Source organism: Lepisosteus platostomus, chromosome 20 (genome assembly GCF_059453375.1).
Source record: "Lepisosteus platostomus isolate fLepPlt1 chromosome 20, fLepPlt1.hap1, whole genome shotgun sequence".
Classification (NCBI taxonomy): Eukaryota; Metazoa; Chordata; class Actinopteri; order Semionotiformes; family Lepisosteidae; genus Lepisosteus; species Lepisosteus platostomus.
The window spans coordinates 1190339-1209916 of NC_142630.1; the positions used below are offsets into that span (position 1 = coordinate 1190339).

Genomic DNA, 19578 nt, shown 5'->3' on the forward strand with positions numbered 1-19578 from the left:
ATCGGAGCTCTGGAATCGAGTTGGACATTTGTTCCGTTTCGAGGAAATAACTACAGGGATGTAGCAGGTTTTGTTCCGGATGTCTACTCATTACTCACTTTGAGGAGCAAGCCGGCTGCACTTGTTGTGTATCAGGCAGGCATAAACATAAACCCTCTCCCAGTGCAGTCTCGTTCTCTGTTCCTCTCGCACGCGCACACACACACACACGGGCGGCTCAGAGAGGTGTGTGGGGCAGGTCATCTGTCAAACCGCGCTGCTAAGCTTTACTGCCGCGCTCTTGTCCTAATGAACCCAGAGGGCACGCTGTTCGCTGTGCAGCCCCATGCCGGAGTCTCTTCTCTCCCCAATTAAATAAGGAGTGTATACAATCAAATCTAGACCACTCATCCATCATAGCCCGTACACTGAGGATTTTATTCCCAGTTGTTAGCATAATGAATTTACATGAGCTGATAATGTAGACAAGTATTCAGTCAATTGCCACAGCAGTAGACTCCAATCAATATGTGCTTAATGGCGGGGCAGTGTGGAGATGGCAGGGCTCCTGGCCCGGGGCAGTTGGGGTGGGTGAGGCGAGGAAACCCACACAGTGCTGCCAGTCCACTGCGGTCAGACAGGCTGACCTTTTACAAAGCAGCCATGCTCTGTGTCCCCATACCAGTATGTGGGATGCTGGCCTGGTGTAGGTGCCCCAGTCTAATACAAGCTAAAGCCCGGGGGGGTGTACTGGGGTGTTTGTGTTTAAACGCTCAGTGCCGTACGCTGTAGCTGTTTGGAAATGAAGCTGGGTGCTTGTGGACAGGAGCCGCAGGGTCTGGGGTCAGGACCCCAGCGCGAGGCGGGTCATGTTGCCTCAAGCCCGCCAGCAGTGAGGTTCCGGTCCAGAAGGTTTGTGTTTTGAAAAGGGAGTAGGTGTTGTGTTCTTATTTTGTGGAAAGAATCTCCTTTTCAGTGAGTGCTTGAGAGAGGAGCCTGCATAACTTCCTTATTGTTTAATAAGCCAAGCCCATGACTGCTATTTCAGTGATTTCAGTGATACAGGCTTGTGCGAGACTCTTTACTCAGAGCGAAAGTGAAGGAAAGTGCTCACCACCGCATTCTGAACACCAGTGCTTCCGTAATCAAACGGATTCTTTGCTTGTTCTATATCACGTTTGGTTATTCATGCAGTGATTGGAAAAATGTTGCATTTCCACCTTTTGTGCAATTAGAATTAAATGTATCCTTTTAATTTATGGTCTTATTAGTTAGACTGTCAGCTCGTGACTGGATTCTTGTTACTTTTCGTTCATTTACGTGTAAGGTGAAGTGCATTGTGTGATCTGCTTATCAGGTTTGGTTACAGGTGAGAACGTGAGGAACCGGTTGGTGCAGCTCCTGATGCCAGTGCAGGTCCAGAGGCAGTGAGCCCTGTACTGTAGCCCTCACAGAGCCCAGTGTCCCATTATCTTCAGTGAGGGGAAGAGGGAGGCTGTGGTGCCAGATTCAGCCGGCTGCTCCACACTGACCTCATCTGGGAAGATCACAGTCAGCAGCAGGGGGTCTCCACCTACGGCTGCTTCTGTGTGCAATAACAGGGGAGCACTCGAGAGCCTGCAATGCCGGGACAGCATGAGCTGGCCAATACTGTGGATTCCCCCTGCAAAGGAGAAAGACTCCAGTCTAATTTCAGTCATGGAGTTGTGCTAATTATAGGCGGCTGGTAATTACAGTGTCGTGCATGCTGTTATTTATGGCACTTGTCCCCCAGCAGTGTGGAAATTCACTGGTCAGAGGTGTAGGGGGGTGGGGTGAGGGGTTATAATTAAACCCGTTGATCAAGTTTCCTGTGACATCATGGACAGAATTAGGATCATATGCTTGTCAGTATCTTTCCCAGCGCCCCCCCCCCCCCCCCCCCCCGTAAACAAAAAGGGCTTGTGAAGAGCCGAGCCGCGCAGCTCCTGCAGAACTGTGCTTTATTGCCTTGTTAATCGTGCGGCCAGACGCACTGTGGGAACACATTCCTGCTGATCGCTGTCAGACGTCCATGGGCTCCATTCCTGCACGCGCAGCGGCGGGCCTTCTCCTGTCGGGCTCTCGGACTGTCGGGCTCCCGTTTCCTCACTTACCCGAGCCACGGCCTCCCCTTCCCCGCCATCCGGACCAGAACCCGGAGCGCGGGGCCCCAGGGCTGCTCTTGACCCGCTGGGCGCGGGGGCGTCTCTGTCTGGCCCTGCTGTCTCCTTCCTCGGCTGGAGTGGATGTCGTCAGCTGGGCTCCAGCTGGTTTTTTCCTTTCCCCGCCAGTGGGAGCTCAGCGTCCAGATGAACAGCCTCCGCCTGTCGCCAGTTTTGGCTGAGGGCGCCGAATCAAGTAATGGAAAGAAAAATGTGGAACTTGGTTTGCAATTTCTTAGGTGCCAGAAATGAAACTGCCACAAACACCGAGGAAGTAGATGAACACTTTTGGGGTTTTTTCTCTGTTGGGCGCCTGAACGCCTCATTAGTAATGACCTCCGGGCAGGCTTTGGACTTATTTTGGTCTGTTTCATCACAGTTTTTGTTATATTGATAATTAGTTAATGAGTTATTGACAGCAAATGTCATTTAATCTCTTTCCCTTGTTTGTTCCTTCTGTGCTGCCAAAATGTCTTAATGGCCTGCTAATTTCAGCAGGGCTGTACCTGGCCTGGGCATCGTTGTGAAGTCTTGCCACCACTAGAGGGAGCTCTATAGGACTTAGTTCCCATTGAAACACATTGAAATACTGGGGGCTGCATTCAGCATGGAGAAAGGATTTCGAGAATAGAGAGCGCAAACAAAGATATTTTTGTTTTTCAGAGAAGTGTGGCTGACTTTTTAAAAATAAAAAATGCTGCAGCCCTTAATAGTAAAATGCATATCATTTTATGTATTTTACAGGTGAGCTCATTACATGTCCTGTTTTGTGAGGCTGCCACGGAATGTGCTGTCGATCTGTATAAACCCCGTGGTGTGAATTATTCGTTTTGGAGGTGATGAAGGGGTGGCAGGGTGCTGCTATCTCCAGCCTGGTCAGCTCTGCCCCCTCCCCCCACAACTCTTCCTGCAGCGTTCCCTCAGTAGCACTCCCGGGTTCTTGTGAGAGTAAAAATGTTATACATTATGCGTCTCCTTTTTTTGCTTCAGCAGCAGAGCAGACAGGGGGGTCAGATGTCACCATCGGGGCTGTTGAAGGCCCGCTGAAAAGGGCCAGCAGTGCTCTGGCCCAGCAGTGTGCATGCCTCTGTTATCTCCCAGCGGCTGAGGAATTATAGGCTGAGAGGGGAAGGGGGGGAGGGGTCTGGGGGGGTCATGTGACATTGCAGCAGCTGCTAGGCCGAGAATGTCTGTTTTCAGTAGGCGAGAGAGTGAGAGGGAGAGAGAGATAGGCAGAGTGTGGTGTGTTGCTTTGTTAGATAAGCTCCAAACCGTCTTTGTGAGAAAAAAAAATGGTGTTTCCCTCAGCTTCCTTCAAGTGTTCAGCTCGGCGGAACATGCAGAGATGGGCGACAGAAACAGCTTCAGTCCTTTGTTGTTTAGTAAGAATTGTGGATTTTATCATTTTAAATGAAGGGGATTAAGGGTGGCGCGATGTCTAGTTAGCCGTGTGGCTCTGTCAGTGTTTGTGTGGGTGGCCGGCTGTGTGTGGTGGGTGGCAGTGTGTCTTCTGTTAGATTGTTAGTGCTGGGTTTCAGACAAAAAAAAGAAAAAGTTTGTTTAATGTTTCATGAGTCAACAGCAGTTTAGTTTTTTTTGCAAATCAATAAAATGACATCATGGCAAACTTCTCAGGAGTTGAAATAAATTGTGTAAATGTATAGGACTTCAACTTGAAAGTGTTCTTGAGCCTGTGAATTAGATGGTAGGGGAAACTGCGGTCTTGCACTGTGATCAAGCCCAGAGAGAAAAATGTGATTGGTTTTACATAGTTAATAATCAAACAGAAAATACCTTGGGAATGTAGTGATTCTGTTTTTCTCTCATTTGTCATCGTTTTGGTAGCACTATGCTGAGCGAAGTAGCATAGCCTGAATATAATTTTAAAAACGTTGTCTTGTCCATTAAAATATTGTGATTCTTCTTCCAGTTCCTGTTTTAAAGTTTTAATCTCTGTGCAGTCAATGAAAAAATAGTTGGGTGTTTAAAAAATTAAGCAAAAGGCCTGACTTATTTTTTTGGGAGGTTAGTCATCATCATTCTGAGGTTTTATATGCCGTGCGGTTTGACCCCGTGACATGTGGATCCTACACTTTAATAGCAGTCTTCAGTTCATTATCTCAGCTGGGCCTGTGTGTCTCTTAGGCTGGGATTCCTCTTCCACTGTTAGCGTGGTGTCTTTTATCCCTGTACCCACTGCTCAGCTCACCATGGGCAGTGTGTTGCCAGAGCATTTAAGACACGTGTGTCTAAACCAGGACTCAATGTTTCCCGAAGCAGAGAGATTCCCTGCTTTTTTAATGTAAAAAAATGCACCCAAACACTGTACTCTGCCCTTCGGCGTGGCTGTTACAGGCTGATTAAACCCAAAAAATGCAGATGAATCAGATCAATGTGTGAATCATGCCTGATGACCAATAGAAAAGGGGTGGCATGGGTTGTGTGGAGGTGTTTTGTGCGAACTGGTGTTCGCGGGGAAGAACAAAGAGCCAGGGGATTTGAGTCAGATCACAGCCCGGCGATGGTGTGTTGTGCAACCCTGGACCCAGACACTTGACCTGCTGCAGCTCCTTCCCCTGCCCTCGCCGCAGGGCAGGAACCGTGGCTCCTCCAGGACAGAGGTTCACCGCACACATCCCAGCGGCGCTGGGGGAGGGACGGGTGTGAGGCCAGAGTTGCTGGAACTCGCCCTCGCAGCCCCCGCCCTGAAAGTCACGCCGCGGGGGCCTTTTCACGAGTCTCCCTCTTCTCTGTCGCCTCTTTTCCAGGCATGAGCCATGAGCCGAAGTCGCCTTCCCTAGGAATGATCTCGACCGCCACTCGGACCACTGCCACCGTGAGCCCCCTCACCCCGTCGCCCCTCAACGGCTCCATCGTGCCCAATGGCAGCCCAGCCGCCAACAGCAGTCTGTCCGTGCAGTCCGCGCACTCCGGCTTCGCCGCCGCGCTGCGCAAGCTGGCCAAGCAAGCGGAGGAGCCCCGAGGTGAGCAGACCACTCCCGGCTCGGTTCCGCTGTGACACCCCCGGGGGTGAGGGAGAGCCACACTGTTATTGAATGATGTTTAACGGTAGAGAAACCAGTTTCCCTTCATTCTCAACTGTACGTTTACGGTAGGTGCACGCAGAGGAGCCATTGTTGAAGACAGAAATTCAGTTCCCTTCCCCCCCACCTGTCAGTTTCCATTGCTCTGTACTGGTGAGAGTCGAACTGGTGTTGTTTCATTTCACAGACTTGGTTTTTATAAACAGCTCTAGGTTCTCTTTTCAGGGAAATAGAGTTAGTGGTACAATAAAAGTGTTCAAACCACAGGCAGATTTCCTCATTAATTACAGGAAGTTCTCCTTTTCTAAGTGTGAATATTTGGCGTATACCAGAGAGCAAGCAGTCATGTTCTTTACCATTGATTTTAATGCAGAGCTGATTTAAGGCTGTGTGTCTCATAAATGCATAAGGTCAGATTTTGTCTCTCTTTTGAGACTGAAGTGGAGGAAAGAGGATGAAGGGAATATTGCTGATAGAGTGGACTTCATTCAGTCACTTATTACCATAGCAGACCTGTTGAGCTGCTATGATCTGTTGGCTCTGTTTGCTATAGTGAATGTAGTGTAATGGGGATCTGAAGCAGTGAGTGTAAGAAGTTGTGAGTCCTCTTTATAGGTTTTGTTAAAATGATAAGGACAATCATAACATCCTTCATACAGGTCAGTGCTGGTGGGATCCAATACTCTGTCAGCAGGGTGAGCTGAAAATAGCCGTATTTATACATAAGAAAATCTCCCTGACTAATTATGTCCTTAGTCTGGAAGTGCAGCTCTGGAATTCTGCGACAGCCTTGACTGAAGTCAGACACCGGGGAGTTTTTTCTGCAACAATCCTAACAATCTACGGAAAGACTGATTACCTTTCGTTCTGAGCAGATAAGCTAAACCACTCTGTGTTAACAATAGCAAAAAAATATACGAAAAAATATACGAGGTAAGAATTGCTTTTAAAACTTAAAAATCTGTTGATTTCTCTTTATTTGTATGAGAATATTAGGTATCTTCATTTTACTTTGACCCTCCATCTATTATCTGAGTGAAATAAAGTACACATACTGAAAGGTGCACTATTCCACAAACACACATCTTCCTTAATGAGCTCCCTTTTTAAGACTTCGCCTTTGTTCTTGCCTTAATCCTGTTAAGTAATTAGAGCTGGCTTAAGGCTCTCTTTAAGTGCTCTTTCGTTCCCGAGCCTCTCAGAAGCCCGAGGAAGGGGGTCGGGGGTTTCGGCAGGTTCTGGTCGTGTGCAGCTGCAGCCATCGGAAGCGGAGGCTGTGTGCTGTGTCGTGTGCAGACGAGGGATGCGCAGGAACAGTGATGCTATTCCAGACACTTCCCACATGGAGATATCCTGGGGGCATATTGAAGTACATTGTTCGCAGACGGATAAGCTGGCAGCTGTTCAGGCTCCGGGACCCAGCCGCGTGCTCGCGCGCCAGCCCCTCCGAGACTCCCTGCCTTCTGAGAGCGGGGTGCCCCGTCAGACACCTAGCGAGCCACCCCTGAACCCCCAGTCTTAATCGTGCCGCCTGCGGACCAGAGATGCCCTTTTTCCCGCTGCAGGCTGGTTATTCTGAGCTGGCTCTGAGTCCCTCTGCAGCGGAGGGAACAGCGTGTGCCATCTGTGATTTATTGCACGCACAGCTCCGCTGATAACCATAGTTCCTCTTACTGCGAAATCTTAGAACAGGCAAGTGCGTAGAAAACTGGGAGCTTTTTTTCCCATCAGGAAAGCACATCAGGCTTTTTAAAAATCTTACACATATCCTTAGAAAATGGGGAGTCGACTTGTACTCTGTGTCTCACCGTTTGTTTCACGTTGTTCTCAGAATGATTGCCGTGTTCCTCAGGTCCTTTGGGTTTCACTGGTTTGAAATAACTTCTGAATATAGGTTCTGAATGAATTCTTCAGTCCTGAGGAGTGTAGTTAAACAGCTCTGATGTGATTATTTCCGATCACCACACCTGCCAGTACTATATGGGATATGGTCATTCTGCTTTGGTCTGTGGCTGTTGTACCACCAGCACACCTGTATTCCAAAAAATGTATTTCGGAAATTGAAGTGATACATTTACCATAGCCAGCAAATAGTTTTATTTTTATTTCCTTCCGCTTTAGCAATCTGAATGTGGGACGTTTCTGGTCGTTTTCTATTTTTATAGAACAGGCCCTTGTGCTGTCAGTGGGTGGTAAGTAAAAGCAGCCTGTGGAGGAAGACATTGTGTAATTAAGTCAATTTTGCTTTTTACATTTTTTTTTCAAATAGCTTTTTGACCCTTATTGAAAATACCTTAGGAACTCCGGGCAGGCAGTGAGTCATCTCACTGACAGAACCACCAGGCTAGGAGCAGAGTCTGGAGTTCCCGTCTGTGCGGGCTCTCCGCCACTGTTTACAGGGCAGGAACAGCTGGCGTGTGGCGGAGAGACCCCGTCACTGTGTCAGGGCGCGGGGCTGCAGCAGCTTCCCTGTCTGCTGCTGGGGTCAGAGATAACAGAGATAACAGGACAGGCGGCCCGGCAGAGCTCCTGCTGTCTCGTGTTCCACCTTCTCTTTTCCAAAACTGTCCTCGTTGCAGGGTAGGGTTTGTTTTTAATTAGAGGTTATTAAAACGCACAGCGAATCCAAGAATCACGTTTGTGCTTCGTGCAGCAAAGAAAAGAACCAAAGGTCCTGACCGACAGTACCTGGTGAGTGGTGCTGAGTTCACGGAACCACTGAGATGTTCCGCACTGGGGTGGTTCTCCAGCATGAACTTGAAGAAACACTGCCTGGTGTGGTGCAGCACTATTTGAGCTGGGGTGTGGAGTTAACCGGATGAGGGTGGTTTATTTTACAGAACCTAAATGATAAGTATATCATTCACGAGTGTATGGGTGTTAAGAATGAGATTCTCGTTGCAGTATCTATTATATTTTAACCTAAGAATAAAATGTATTTGCACAGTGTGTATAAATGGACCCCAAGGGAACCAATTAAGGTATAAAAAACAGACCCAAAAAGTGAATCATACAGGCAAGCATGTATCGAAAACAGTTTAGTTGACCCTTTTGGTTTTCATACCGGATTGTAATTGATTTGAGGACAGTCAGTTCCCTTGGCCTTGGAATTAAAAAGTTAATCACATCTGCTCTGTTGTATCTGCATGACCAGCACCAGTGCTCTAGCTGGCTGAAGCCGTCTTTACTTCAGTGAATTAATGCTAAAAACTGAACTCCCCCTTTGAATGCCAAGCTGTGCGTCGGTATCTAATTAATTAGGCAGATCCATGAAGACAAAAGATTTTAAACCGCTCATCCATATCCCTCTTGATAACAGCTTGAACAAATGTTGCCTAGCAGTGCCTTGCTTTATGTAAAAAAAAATTAAGGATGCCTTCCTGTCCTGATGGAGGCCATATAAAAAAAGAATTAGAGGTCTGTGCCCTAGAGGAATATTGTCTTGTATGTCTAGAAGACAATTGGTAAAAAGGCCAAATGGGTCTGAACTTTCCATCTGTGATTTGGTGTCTCTGAGGAAGTGCCTGCCTCTTCCCTCCAGCTAGCCCTTCTCTGACCAACAGCCAGCACAAAAACAGCTCCTTGCGCTGCACAGAGCCGGTCTCCCCCACAGAAGATTAGAAGGGCTTTGTGCTGTGTTGCCAGTGCATGGCCAACAGCAGCATATGGAAGGAAGATTGTCAGACCCGAGCTTTGCACACCAGGTGTGAAATGGGCTGTTTAATTAAGTGCTGATGTTGTTCTAATGCAGGCCAGGGGGGTGAGAGACAATCCGGCGTCTGGTGCCAGCGCAGTACAGTGTGTCAGGGGTGGCCCTAATGACATTACGGGTCAGCATGGGTGATCATGCATAGAGGAAACTGTGCGGTGTGCAGTACATGGTGGGTCCCATTGAGGTGGCTGCAGTGCATTAATCATATTGGCATTATCTCACTGCAGAGACCGAGGGCAGCGTGCTGTACATTAAGGATTCTATTCTGTAGTTTTTAAGGAAGTTAAGCTTCCACGGAATGGGGGTGAGGCTCAGAAAGAAGGTGTGATCAACTCGTTAACGCTGTAAAGTTACAGTGTTAGGATAGTTTAAGCTGTGAGCATGGGCTGAACTTTGTTAGGCAGATTATGTTAAGTGTTCAGGGTGCAGGTGTTCCCATGTTTTGTTTTGATGCAACAAGGTATTTGTTCAAAAGGTAGCCCAAAACTGAAGAAAGATTTGAAAAACCTTAAACTATTCTTTGCAGGTCTTAGTTGCATGCAGGAGAAATAACTGAAACGCACACACGTATGGATGTAATTGCCTTACAGAAAATAAGGCAACATGCGCGTGTACACACAAACATACATTTCTACATACACACACCCTCCTCATTCAGCACAGCTTTCGAAGCCTGTTCCTGTGGCCAGCCTGCACTGAATAGATTTAAATAGTATTTGCATATCACAAAATGACACCAGTTTGCCGAAACTCAGATGGCTTGCATATTATTTAGGGTCCATCTGCCTGTGCAATTGTGCACCAGTAGCTGCCAGTGAAGCTTAAGGAGGGAAGAAAGAGAAGGGGGTGGGGGGCGAGGGAGGACTGGAAGCAGGAGGGGAGGAGAGAGGGTGGAGTGTGTGCGGAAGACAGCAGAAAAGCACCGAGGATTGTCAATATGGCCCCTCCAGGCAGCGTACTCTCAAAGCTAGCTTCTGTCCATCCCTTCATCACACACTTGACATATTGTAGAACTTTCTGGGGCTATTCCCTGAAGCCTTTCGTTGCTGTAACTGTTGTAAATGAACTTTTAAAAAATGCATGAGTGTTTGACGAGTGCTGGGCTGAGAGGATAGAGGTAGGAGTGGGGGAGATGTGTGCAGAAGACAGGCACCCCGGGGCTCAGGAGAGGGGCAGCGGGAGGGGTTGTGGAGGGGAGGGCTTGTTAACTAATCCTTAACCGCAGCGACAGGGGAAAAAACAAACAAAAGCAAGACGACTGAGGTAAAAAAAGGGACTCCTGCGTCTCACCTGGGCCTCGTCAGTGTATTCAGTGCTCATGACCCTACTGCAGCCTGAAACATGCACACCGATCTTTGCTCTCACCTCGCCTTTCCCAAGAGCACAGCCCCACTTCCGCGCAGAAAGCTCTCGAGTCAAACACTTACCAAACAAAGAGCAGAAGAGCAAAAAGAGAGAAGCCTCCTTTCTGTCCTCCGTGATGCCTGCTGACTGAGCAGCTGAGCTTTGCAGTCTTTTATTCCACTGCTACAGAGGGACACACCTCTGAAGCTCCTGGGTCTTGGAACCCAGACTGCGGTTTTGTGCTGATCGGCCTTTCTTTAAGGATCCCTTTTTTTTTCAGTGGTGGCAGAGAGAATTGCTTACTGGCGAGATGAATTCTTTGCACACAGGTCTCACAGCAGCGCCAAGCTTGTCAGCCTCGCATACCAGTTGCCCTGGGGTCAGGTCATGGTGTGAATTCGTCTGGGGAGGGGCTTCATCCCAGACAGGAGAATCCCTCCCTGCTGAGCTGGTGTGTGTGTGTGGGAGGGGGGTTAGTAATTCCACAAAATAAAGGACAGAAGAATGGATTGATTTACAGGCTGTTTTGGGGGATGGAAGGGTGGGGATGAAGGTCATGTGAAGATATTTATCTGACTTATTTATGGGCATATTAACACCCGTTTAAGGTGGGGGTGCCAGTTCCTTAACAGCCGCGCTCTCGAACTGTGCAGGACTGGGACCCCTTTATCGCAAGGGCTTTATTAATTGAAAGCCTTGATATTAGTCCCACTAAAGTCTGAGGAGTTCGTTTGTGAGCGTGTTTATCAAATCGTTTTGCTGAGATGGCTAAACGTGGGCTTTACCATCCTCTTTGATCTTTCTGAAATTCGCATTTCTTTCACTGGCTAAGAGATCTTTGAATAAGGAGAGTTAATTACACATTGTATGCGTCCCCCATCTCCCTCTTTCTCTGCGTCTTTCATGCTCACCACACACTGAGAATGAAAGAATCTGCAGCAAGGCTCGAACCCCATTAATTGCTGCTCAGGCCCTGAGTGAGTATTGATTTGGAGAGCTATCATGGGGAGAGTAATGGCTTTCTGACTCGGAGGGGATTACACCACTAATTGCTGTTGGCCTTGCACTGACAAGATATGCTTCCGCAGATTTCAGTTCTGATCACTCCCGCCACCTTGTTTCTGAGCATCTTGACGTCTCTCTCCTCTCTTCGAGGGGAGAGACCGAGCTCTAGGAATCTCGGAGGCGGATATTAGGGTGTCCGCCTCCTCTGTCGGCCCTCCCACGGTGACTGAAAAGCAGTTAGAAAAAGTCTTGGTCCGCCGTGTGTCTTTTTCACAACTTATCTTAAAGCATCATTGCTGTTTTCAGGAAAACAACAGGCAGTGAGAAAGAAGACGACTTGTGTTTTTTAAAAGAATGTTTTTTTTACAGCAGCTCAGGGAACTGATCTTTGTAGGTGTGAGTGCCATTGATGAGCAATCATTAACCCGTTTCTTTTAATTAAACCTGAAGCTCCATCACAAGAAGCCTTTTTATAGGGCCCCTGCTCTCCCTTCTCAGACTTAAAAACCAATCTATAAATATTAAAGTGAGAAGGAATTTGATCTCTTTGCAGAAATGTAAATCCGTCTGGTCTTACCTAGAAGGTAAAAGATGTTCAGTAAGGAAGCCTAAACAACTCACGCTGGTCCTCACGGCTCATCTGTTAGGCAGGCGTAATGTACACATTCTCCATCCTCCTCAAAAAGGCTCCATAGCTGAACTGCCTTTTCTTTTCACTTTTCAGCCTGGAGTTAACCTCTACCTGTACCTTTGCTGCCCGCAGTCTGTCCTAGCTCCCTTAATCCTATCCTCAAGTGTAATATACTACATAAATCAAGAATGACGTCTTTTACGGATTGAGCCTGGCTGCTTTTGTTGAAATGGTGTAATTTTCTTAGAGTAAACTGCTTATCATAGCTTGCATTTACTCGAGAAAAAGCATTCCATTCTTATCATTGCTTGAGTGAAACTGACCTTTTTTTCTGAAAAGGCCTCAAATTGAAACATGGCTAAAGAAGGAAAAGTCTTATTTTTTCAGAACCCACTTGAGGAACACCGAGATTGTCTGCACTTTGAATTTGTGTGCCAAGGCAGCAGGGCTGTTTAGCACAATTTCTTCATAGCTCAGGGCCCTGGGTTCGATTCCAGTTTAGAGTGCTTGTATGTGTAGTGTTTGCGTGAATGGGTTGTGAAGCTTCCTCCCACCTGCCCCACATGAAGCAATTTTGGATTATTTGTCTCGATTTCCTTTCAGATGGGCGTTTGTTCTCAATACTGGCTGCTTAACACCATCACAGGAGCCACTGGGCATCTTAGGCCAACGAGCCACTTTTCCTTTGTAATCATCTTCTGCAGAAAGGTTACTGTGATGCTGTGACCCTTCAAGCCCTTACATACTGTTTTGTTCTGCAGTTTGTGTCACACTTGATTTGTCCATTGATACATGTACATTCAAATCTAGCCTTCAGTGTCCTCCACATAAGAGGCTTGAATAACTTTCGGCGGTGTGCGTCTCTGTGCTCATTGTGGTGTGTGATATTTAGAACTGAGGTTCTCCAGGGCATCTGGGCTAAGCAGGGAGTGTGTATATTGACTACTAAAAACTGACTTCACACTTTTCATTTTTGTTGGTAATTTCTTCCAGCTGTTAGGGTGGTGGAGGGAGGGTTATCAGAGGTCACAAGCAGCAGTGTATATAAAAAAATGTTTACCACCTGTTTTGGAGCGAGTTGCTGAAATTGTTTTACACAGACAGGGGGAAGGAGGAACTAACTCTCTCCTGGCTCTTTTCTGGTCTTGCGCTCCAAACGTACGAGCTGTGCTACTAGAGTTCAGTAAAGGGCTCATTCAACTGGGGTTTATTATTCTAAATATAAAATAAAATATAAAAGTAAGTTATTAAAAATTTCAGCGTGGGGGTTTTGCATTTATTTGCATTTGCACTAGACACATTTTCTAGTGTCTAGTGTGTTTTGTAAAAAACATTTAAAGGCACACACTTGAAGTACTCTAGCACTGCAGCTGTTTCATTTATTTATTAAGGCTTAATAAAGGAATGTCCAGCTTTCCTTACACTTTAATGACAACCATAATGGCAGAAGAGGCATTTTAATAAGAGGCCATGTTGGAGCAGTAATTCCATGACCCTTCAGGATGACTGTCTGGGCCTGGTGTGCTTAAGCCTACTTTACAGCACGCACACAAGTTAATTGCATTAACTGTGGGAGCATGAATGTTCTTTAAGGGTCTGACCCAGTCTGCATCTTCTAATTGCCTCTTGGACAGATACCACAGTAATTGCTACATTCCTGGGGTGGTGCTACCGTGTGAGAAGTTGTTTAAAGGTGACCCGTGTTTCCATTTAGTCAGAGAACTGCTGTTCCTCAGCAGTGAGCGCGCCTGAAACCGAGCCATGATGTGGTCCGTGTGACCAAACGCTGACCCACAGTTAACCTTTTCCCTGCTCTGCAGGGTTCCCATTGGAGATAATGGAGACACTCGAGTTTCTCGGGAGCAGACGGTTTTCTGAGCCTGGCTTGCGAGGAGCAGGCTTGTTCATTGGTTAACTTGGCTGGGAGTGATGGTGACACTGTCACTGGAGTGGGGAGCTGTCTGCTGGAATAGGGCTGAGGTACGCTGGTTCTTTTCAGTTTGTGATGTGGGAGTGAAGGAGACGGCCCCTGTGTTCCCACTCAGTTGAAGATCTGTGTCACTTCACTGTCTCCACCCACCAACTGCACTCTGCATCCTTATAAAACCATCTTAAAGATGTCAAATTCTATATTGAGCAACCTAGACACTTCAGTCTCCATTGCGTCATATGCACTAAAGCTTTTAAATACCATAGCTCTTACTGTTCAGCTTTTTAAATCTAATTAATTATTTGGCTCTTCTTACTGTAATTATTCATTAACATCTGTAAATGTTTAATACATACGGTTTGTTTCTTTTTCCCCGTGATGAACAAAAAAAGGTTACAAACGAGTGGAGGCTAATTAGTCCATGTAGAATGAATTTTTTAGGTATGTCTTTTACTTGTATAAAAACGAATATTCAGATCCAGGACTTTTGTTTCTTCATTGTCTTACCTGTCTTTGTTTTGCAGTGAACTGCATGAACGTGGTTCAGTAACAGGAAGTAGCCCACACAGCTCAGGGCTGTTTCTGCAGGACATAGGTTTGCCCTTCAAAATACTAGTCTCTGGTACTAGTGGGGAAAAACCCTATCCTGAACTGTCTGTAGATGAAGCTGCTTAAAAACGTGCTGTTTAAACAATAAGTTGTAGTGGAAACTGATTTGCAGTGGAGAGGATTGTTACCTTTTTGAAACGGAGAAAGCATGTTTTGTTGAAGCCATGCAGTTGCATCAAGCCCGGTTTCCTATCTGGCTCTGGTTCCTTCAGGGCATACTGACTGGAGACGCAGGGTATCTGTAACACCTGAAGCTTCCCACAGAGGCCTGCTGCCTTAACCTTTGCGTATGAAGTCTGATGGTTCCCTTCGAACGTGTGTGTGCATGCAGGCTTTCTTCTTTGGAGACTTTGAATATTGTTCCATGAACGCCTCATTGAAAAAAGAAGCACACACCACGCGCTTCCACAAAGCCAACTTTGATCACTGTGATGAGAAATGAAAATCCGAAAATAAAGAAACTGCCTTTATCCAGGAGAAAATGTGTGGAGATGTGCGCGTTATTGATTTCGAAGGGACGATCTGTTTTTCAGGTTCACTTGCAAATTTACATCATAAATGATTTTTTATGCATTCATCTTGTATTAAGAATAATTATGATGATGCCGCAGTCTGTCTGATCTTTTTTTCTTCTGCTTCCTACAGGTTCGTCAATTAGCAGTGAGTCTTCCCCAGTCTCGTCTCCAGCGACCAATCACAGCTCTCCAGTCAGCACGCCCAAGCGGGGCCCCATGGCTCCAATTATAGTGCCACCGGGAAGCCACAGTGTGCCAAGTACCCCGCCTGTGGTCACCATCGCCCCTACGAAAACCGTCAACGGCCTGTGGAGGAGCGAGAGCCGGCAGGTGAGTCCAAAGCGCCCCGCCTCATGAATCCCTGCACCCCAGCAAGCTCTCCTCTACCCCTGTGTGGCTGCCAGCCGCCACTGACATCCACACAGGAAAAGAGTAAATCTCTGGACAACAAAAGGCAAGTGTTGGTAACACAGTTTGCCTGGACTGCTGACAAGCACTTCCATGTCTTTTTTTTCTTCAGTGAAGAACACTGGTCTCATACAGCGATTAGATGAATGTGCATCATAAAATCGGATGAAAGAGACAATTTAGCAGTCCACTTTCAATTTCCAAATATTTCCTACAGGACTAAGGGCCTTTTATTTTCCTTTTCCTCTGAGCTAAGAGGGAGCCATGCTCCTGATAATGAGTTATTGCACCTCACTGGAAGTATTGTGTGTGAATTAGGTTTCTTTTTGTAGTGCATGGACAGGCCTCATTAATACTGTGAAAACATCCCCAGTTTGACACGCACCCCTTGAGGGCTGAAGTCAGCTGCATCACTGACACAGCTGTGGGAGAGGACGCCCTCAGCTTTCTCTTTACATTTCTCTGTTGCATGTTGCGTATTCACATATTGTAATTATGTACATATTCCCTAGTGCTGTTACACCAAACCTTAAATCTCACTTCTCCAATCATGCCAGCACGTCTCTGTGGGGTCAAGAGCCAATTTTAAGAGTGATGTATTTCTTGCTTCTTATTGTAAAGCAAAAGAGAACGACGGGGTGTAAGAGAGTTTCAGTCTTTATTCTGCATGTAGTCGATTGAGTAAGGGGCCACCGGTTTAGCAATTACTCCATCGGTCACGGTATATGATTGCTTGTGAATATTCTTATTTATATGGTTCACTAATTAAAGGTTTGCAGAATTCACACTCTGTATTGACCCTAATGTGTACCTTGGTCCTTTTTGCGGCAGGAGTATAAAAACCCTCAGGTCTCCTGTGAGAAGAGCTGGGTTATGTGGCTACACTAATCCATTTTACCGTTTTTCAGCCATTAATGGGTAGAGTTGTCTGAGCCGGAGCATATTGACCTTTCCTGAGAGGACGGAGCTCTGCTAGGCTGCCATCAGGGGAGGACCGGGGGGCTCCTCTCCATGGTACCTCCCCTGGCATTGTCCCACTGCTCTCCACTCTGACCTTTCACCTTCCACTGGCCCCATCCCATTATCTGAGCCCTCAGGAAGAGGGCAGGGGTCATCCATCTCCCTTATAGACGGAGTCAGCGAGAGGTCTGTCTCCCCGTGAAACAAAACAAACTCCTCTCCTCCCCTTAACCAAAAAAAGTCAACAGATGTTACAGCTCCCATCAAAATCCCTGATTTCCTTTGATTAATTACTGCAGGCAGTTCCTCTAAAGAGATTATCAAGTTCTGAGTCTTGCAGTCTGGCGCATGTTGATTGTTTTTTGTCCTGTGATGTGTCTCTGCTGAGCCTGGTCTTTCTGGTTTATCATGAAGTAAAATACAGAGCGAGATAGGAGGCTGGTTAATGGAGATGATCACCCTGTCAGTTACGAGTAAGACTCACCCAGCTCATTTGCAAATGTTTGCAGAAAAGCTCAGTGCTGAGTTGCTGTAGCTTTTGCCCCAGGCACTTGCAGGAGAGCAGGAACCAGGCTGTTAGGACTCGGACTGTCACGCTCTGCAGTGTGAGACAGCACTGAGGAGCTCTTCGGTTCTCTGGAGATGGATTAGTTCCAATGCAGTAAATAAAAAACCGTGTCGGTTTATTAGACTTGTTTATTCAGCGAGCCCCAGCAAGCTCATTTAACTTCACAGTCATAAGCACCAGCAGAAACACAAAAGGTTTCACAATGAACAGTTCTTTTCCTTTTGAACCGGCCCCTTTCTGACAGGAACAAAGGCACCTCTGTTTGGCCCTAGTTTTACTTTTAATCAGTGGTGGTGGTGGGGACTCGGTGCCCAAGTGTGAGGAAGAGTTCATCCCCACTGCTGTCATTTCAATTAGTCTTTAACGTGTGGCATTCTTGTCTTTCTTAATACTGACGTATCCAGATCCTCGGAGCTCCGCTTCAATCAGTATGCATGAGGCTGTGCGATTCAATAAATGTTAGAAGTGAAGAAAGCTTCTAGGCTCCTTTGATACTAATATGCACAGACGGTCATTTACTCTGTGGAACACCTTCTTCTTTATTCAGTTAGTTTATGTTTTCATCTCTGAGGCCTCTTGGCTGAAATATTACCAGAGATGCACCTCTTAGCCCCACCAGCGTGAAAGGCACTGGAGGAAGGGATTTGTTGTATTCTGCTTTAATGACCGTGGGTGTCTGGTGTTTTCCTGAAGCAACTTGTAATTGCTTTTTAATTGAGAACTACATTTATTGCTCAATCAGAAACACATTTTAGGAGATTATGATTCCCCACAAGCCTTGTAAAGCCTGCAGTGTGGAAGAGGATGTTTTAGGACTGTGGGATATGCTGGCCCTTGAATTTCCAGATTTTCTTGCTCCTTTCTAAAGGGAGGGGCAGAGAGTAGGGTGGAGGTTCAGGACACAGACGCCATGCCTGTGCTGCTTGCACATAAAGGTCAAAGGTCGGGCCTTGCGTTTGCCACAGTAACAGTAAAGTCCTTAGTAGAGTCCTTTATCATCATTAGAAAGCCCAGTGCAGTCATTTGAATCTGCTTTTAATGCAAAAAGGAATATTCAAATGTAAATGATTTGAATAACACCGCCAAGGGTGAAGCAGCAGGCACTGTTTTGCTTAAATACAATTTGTGTGCGGTGAGAATATTTTTAAATATATTTTCCCTGAGCTCTCACAGGGTTAAAAGCTACAGAATGGCAGTGTTCACACTTCTGACCATTACAGTTTACAGTGCTTCGTTAGTCTGAAAAGAATGTTACATCTTTAGGTTTTTATAAGAATGTGCCCTCAGATATCATCAGTATGAGATTTGTTTTTCCTCGCAGTGTGTGAGTAAGTATAGTTTTAAAATGTTCCAGATCGTTTATGTATGACAAGATCAGTGAATGCTTCCTGTATTGTCTAGTTACAGTATTAGTCTGTACTTCAGGTTCTTTTCTCAGTGGAACTTTTCACTTCCGCTAACTTTAGCTTAAAAATCTCAAATGAAACAAGATTCAGTCGTGGCTTTTCATACGCTCGAAACAACAGGATCCTTCTTCCCTTTTAATGTTTACATGAAAAAATACCTACTAGCAGTGAAATCTACATATCAAACAGTGCACAAGTAGGGTGTAGGATATTTCAAATTGTGCTAATGAAAAGAACTTCTCTTTTAAAATCAATCTTGTTGTAGTGTTTTTGTGTTTTTAAAGAAAGGCCAGAAAATGTCTAAATAACGAGAAACTAAAATAATTTTGCCAGACGAAGAGAAACACCAGAGCATACAGTATATATGTTTCCCCAGCAGAGTAAAATGAGCATGCTTCTGACACAGGGCTTCAGTTTCAGTTGATGGTGCAAGTGTGATAACAGCTTGTTTATTAAATATTTCCCATGGCTCTGATAGAGGCAGTGATAGTTTTTCACAATATACAGATCTCCTGTGGGCAGGCTGTGCTGGGCAGGTATCATAGGTATATCTGTACGTTCTAGTCTCTTGTTTGTACATGATGTCCAAGTTTATTGTATCAAACAAGTTTTGATCATGTATTTAGCGGTGGGCTTGTGTGCAGTGTGCACAATGTGTAAACATTGAAATGAGGCTCTGAGCTTTCACAGTAAGACCCCTTTGCAGAAATGTTTATTTTAACCTGCAGCTTTCAATTGCTATGTTGGTTCACAATTTGCCATTGGAGAGCCATGCTGCACAAGAACTGAGAGGCAGCCAGGCCTTGAGCGCTGGGACTTTAAACCCCAGCCCTCAAGATTATTCCACCTATTACATCGTCTGAAGGGAGGAACAGACACATTAATTAATCTTGTCACTCTGTGACATGGCAATTAAAGAATTAGCCCACCTTGGTAGTCTCATAATAATTGAATCATTACGCAATAACTGCTTAGACCCTGTAAAAAGTCAAAGAATGCCTTTTTCCATTTAACATATGTTAATGAAAGCTAGCTTCCAATTCGCTGCCATTTCATACTACATAAATGAAAAGGTATTGTATCTTAAACTCCAAAAGCTCTTTCTGAAAGTTGTCAGTCCCGTATAGATATTGTTTTGTGTACCGGGAGGGTATTTGAGTGACGCTGCAATCCTTCTTCAGTCCCTTTTAATACATCTTGATGGTGAGGATTGTGAAATGTCAGTAGGCACATAGTAAATAAAGAGTGCAGCTTAATAACAAGGATTGTACCGTGCAGAAAGCT

General features: G+C 45.9%; 1 protein-coding gene across 6 annotated transcripts in view; it reads left to right on the top strand.

Annotated features, from left to right (window-relative positions):
- gse1b (Gse1 coiled-coil protein b) overlaps positions 1–19578 on the top strand; it is a 265129-nt gene that overhangs the window by 226438 nt on the left and 19113 nt on the right. For 5 of the 6 annotated variants that reach the window (XM_088614301.1, XM_088614306.1, XM_088614303.1 and 2 more), the window contains 2 exons: positions 4931–5146; positions 15083–15282. In XM_088614301.1, the coding sequence (XP_088470427.1) occupies positions 4931–5146; positions 15083–15282 (416 nt within the window). Of the gene's footprint in view, positions 1–3360; positions 3545–4930; positions 5147–15082; positions 15283–19578 lie in introns of those variants that run through there. The other variant, XM_088614302.1, reaches the window with a different exon arrangement.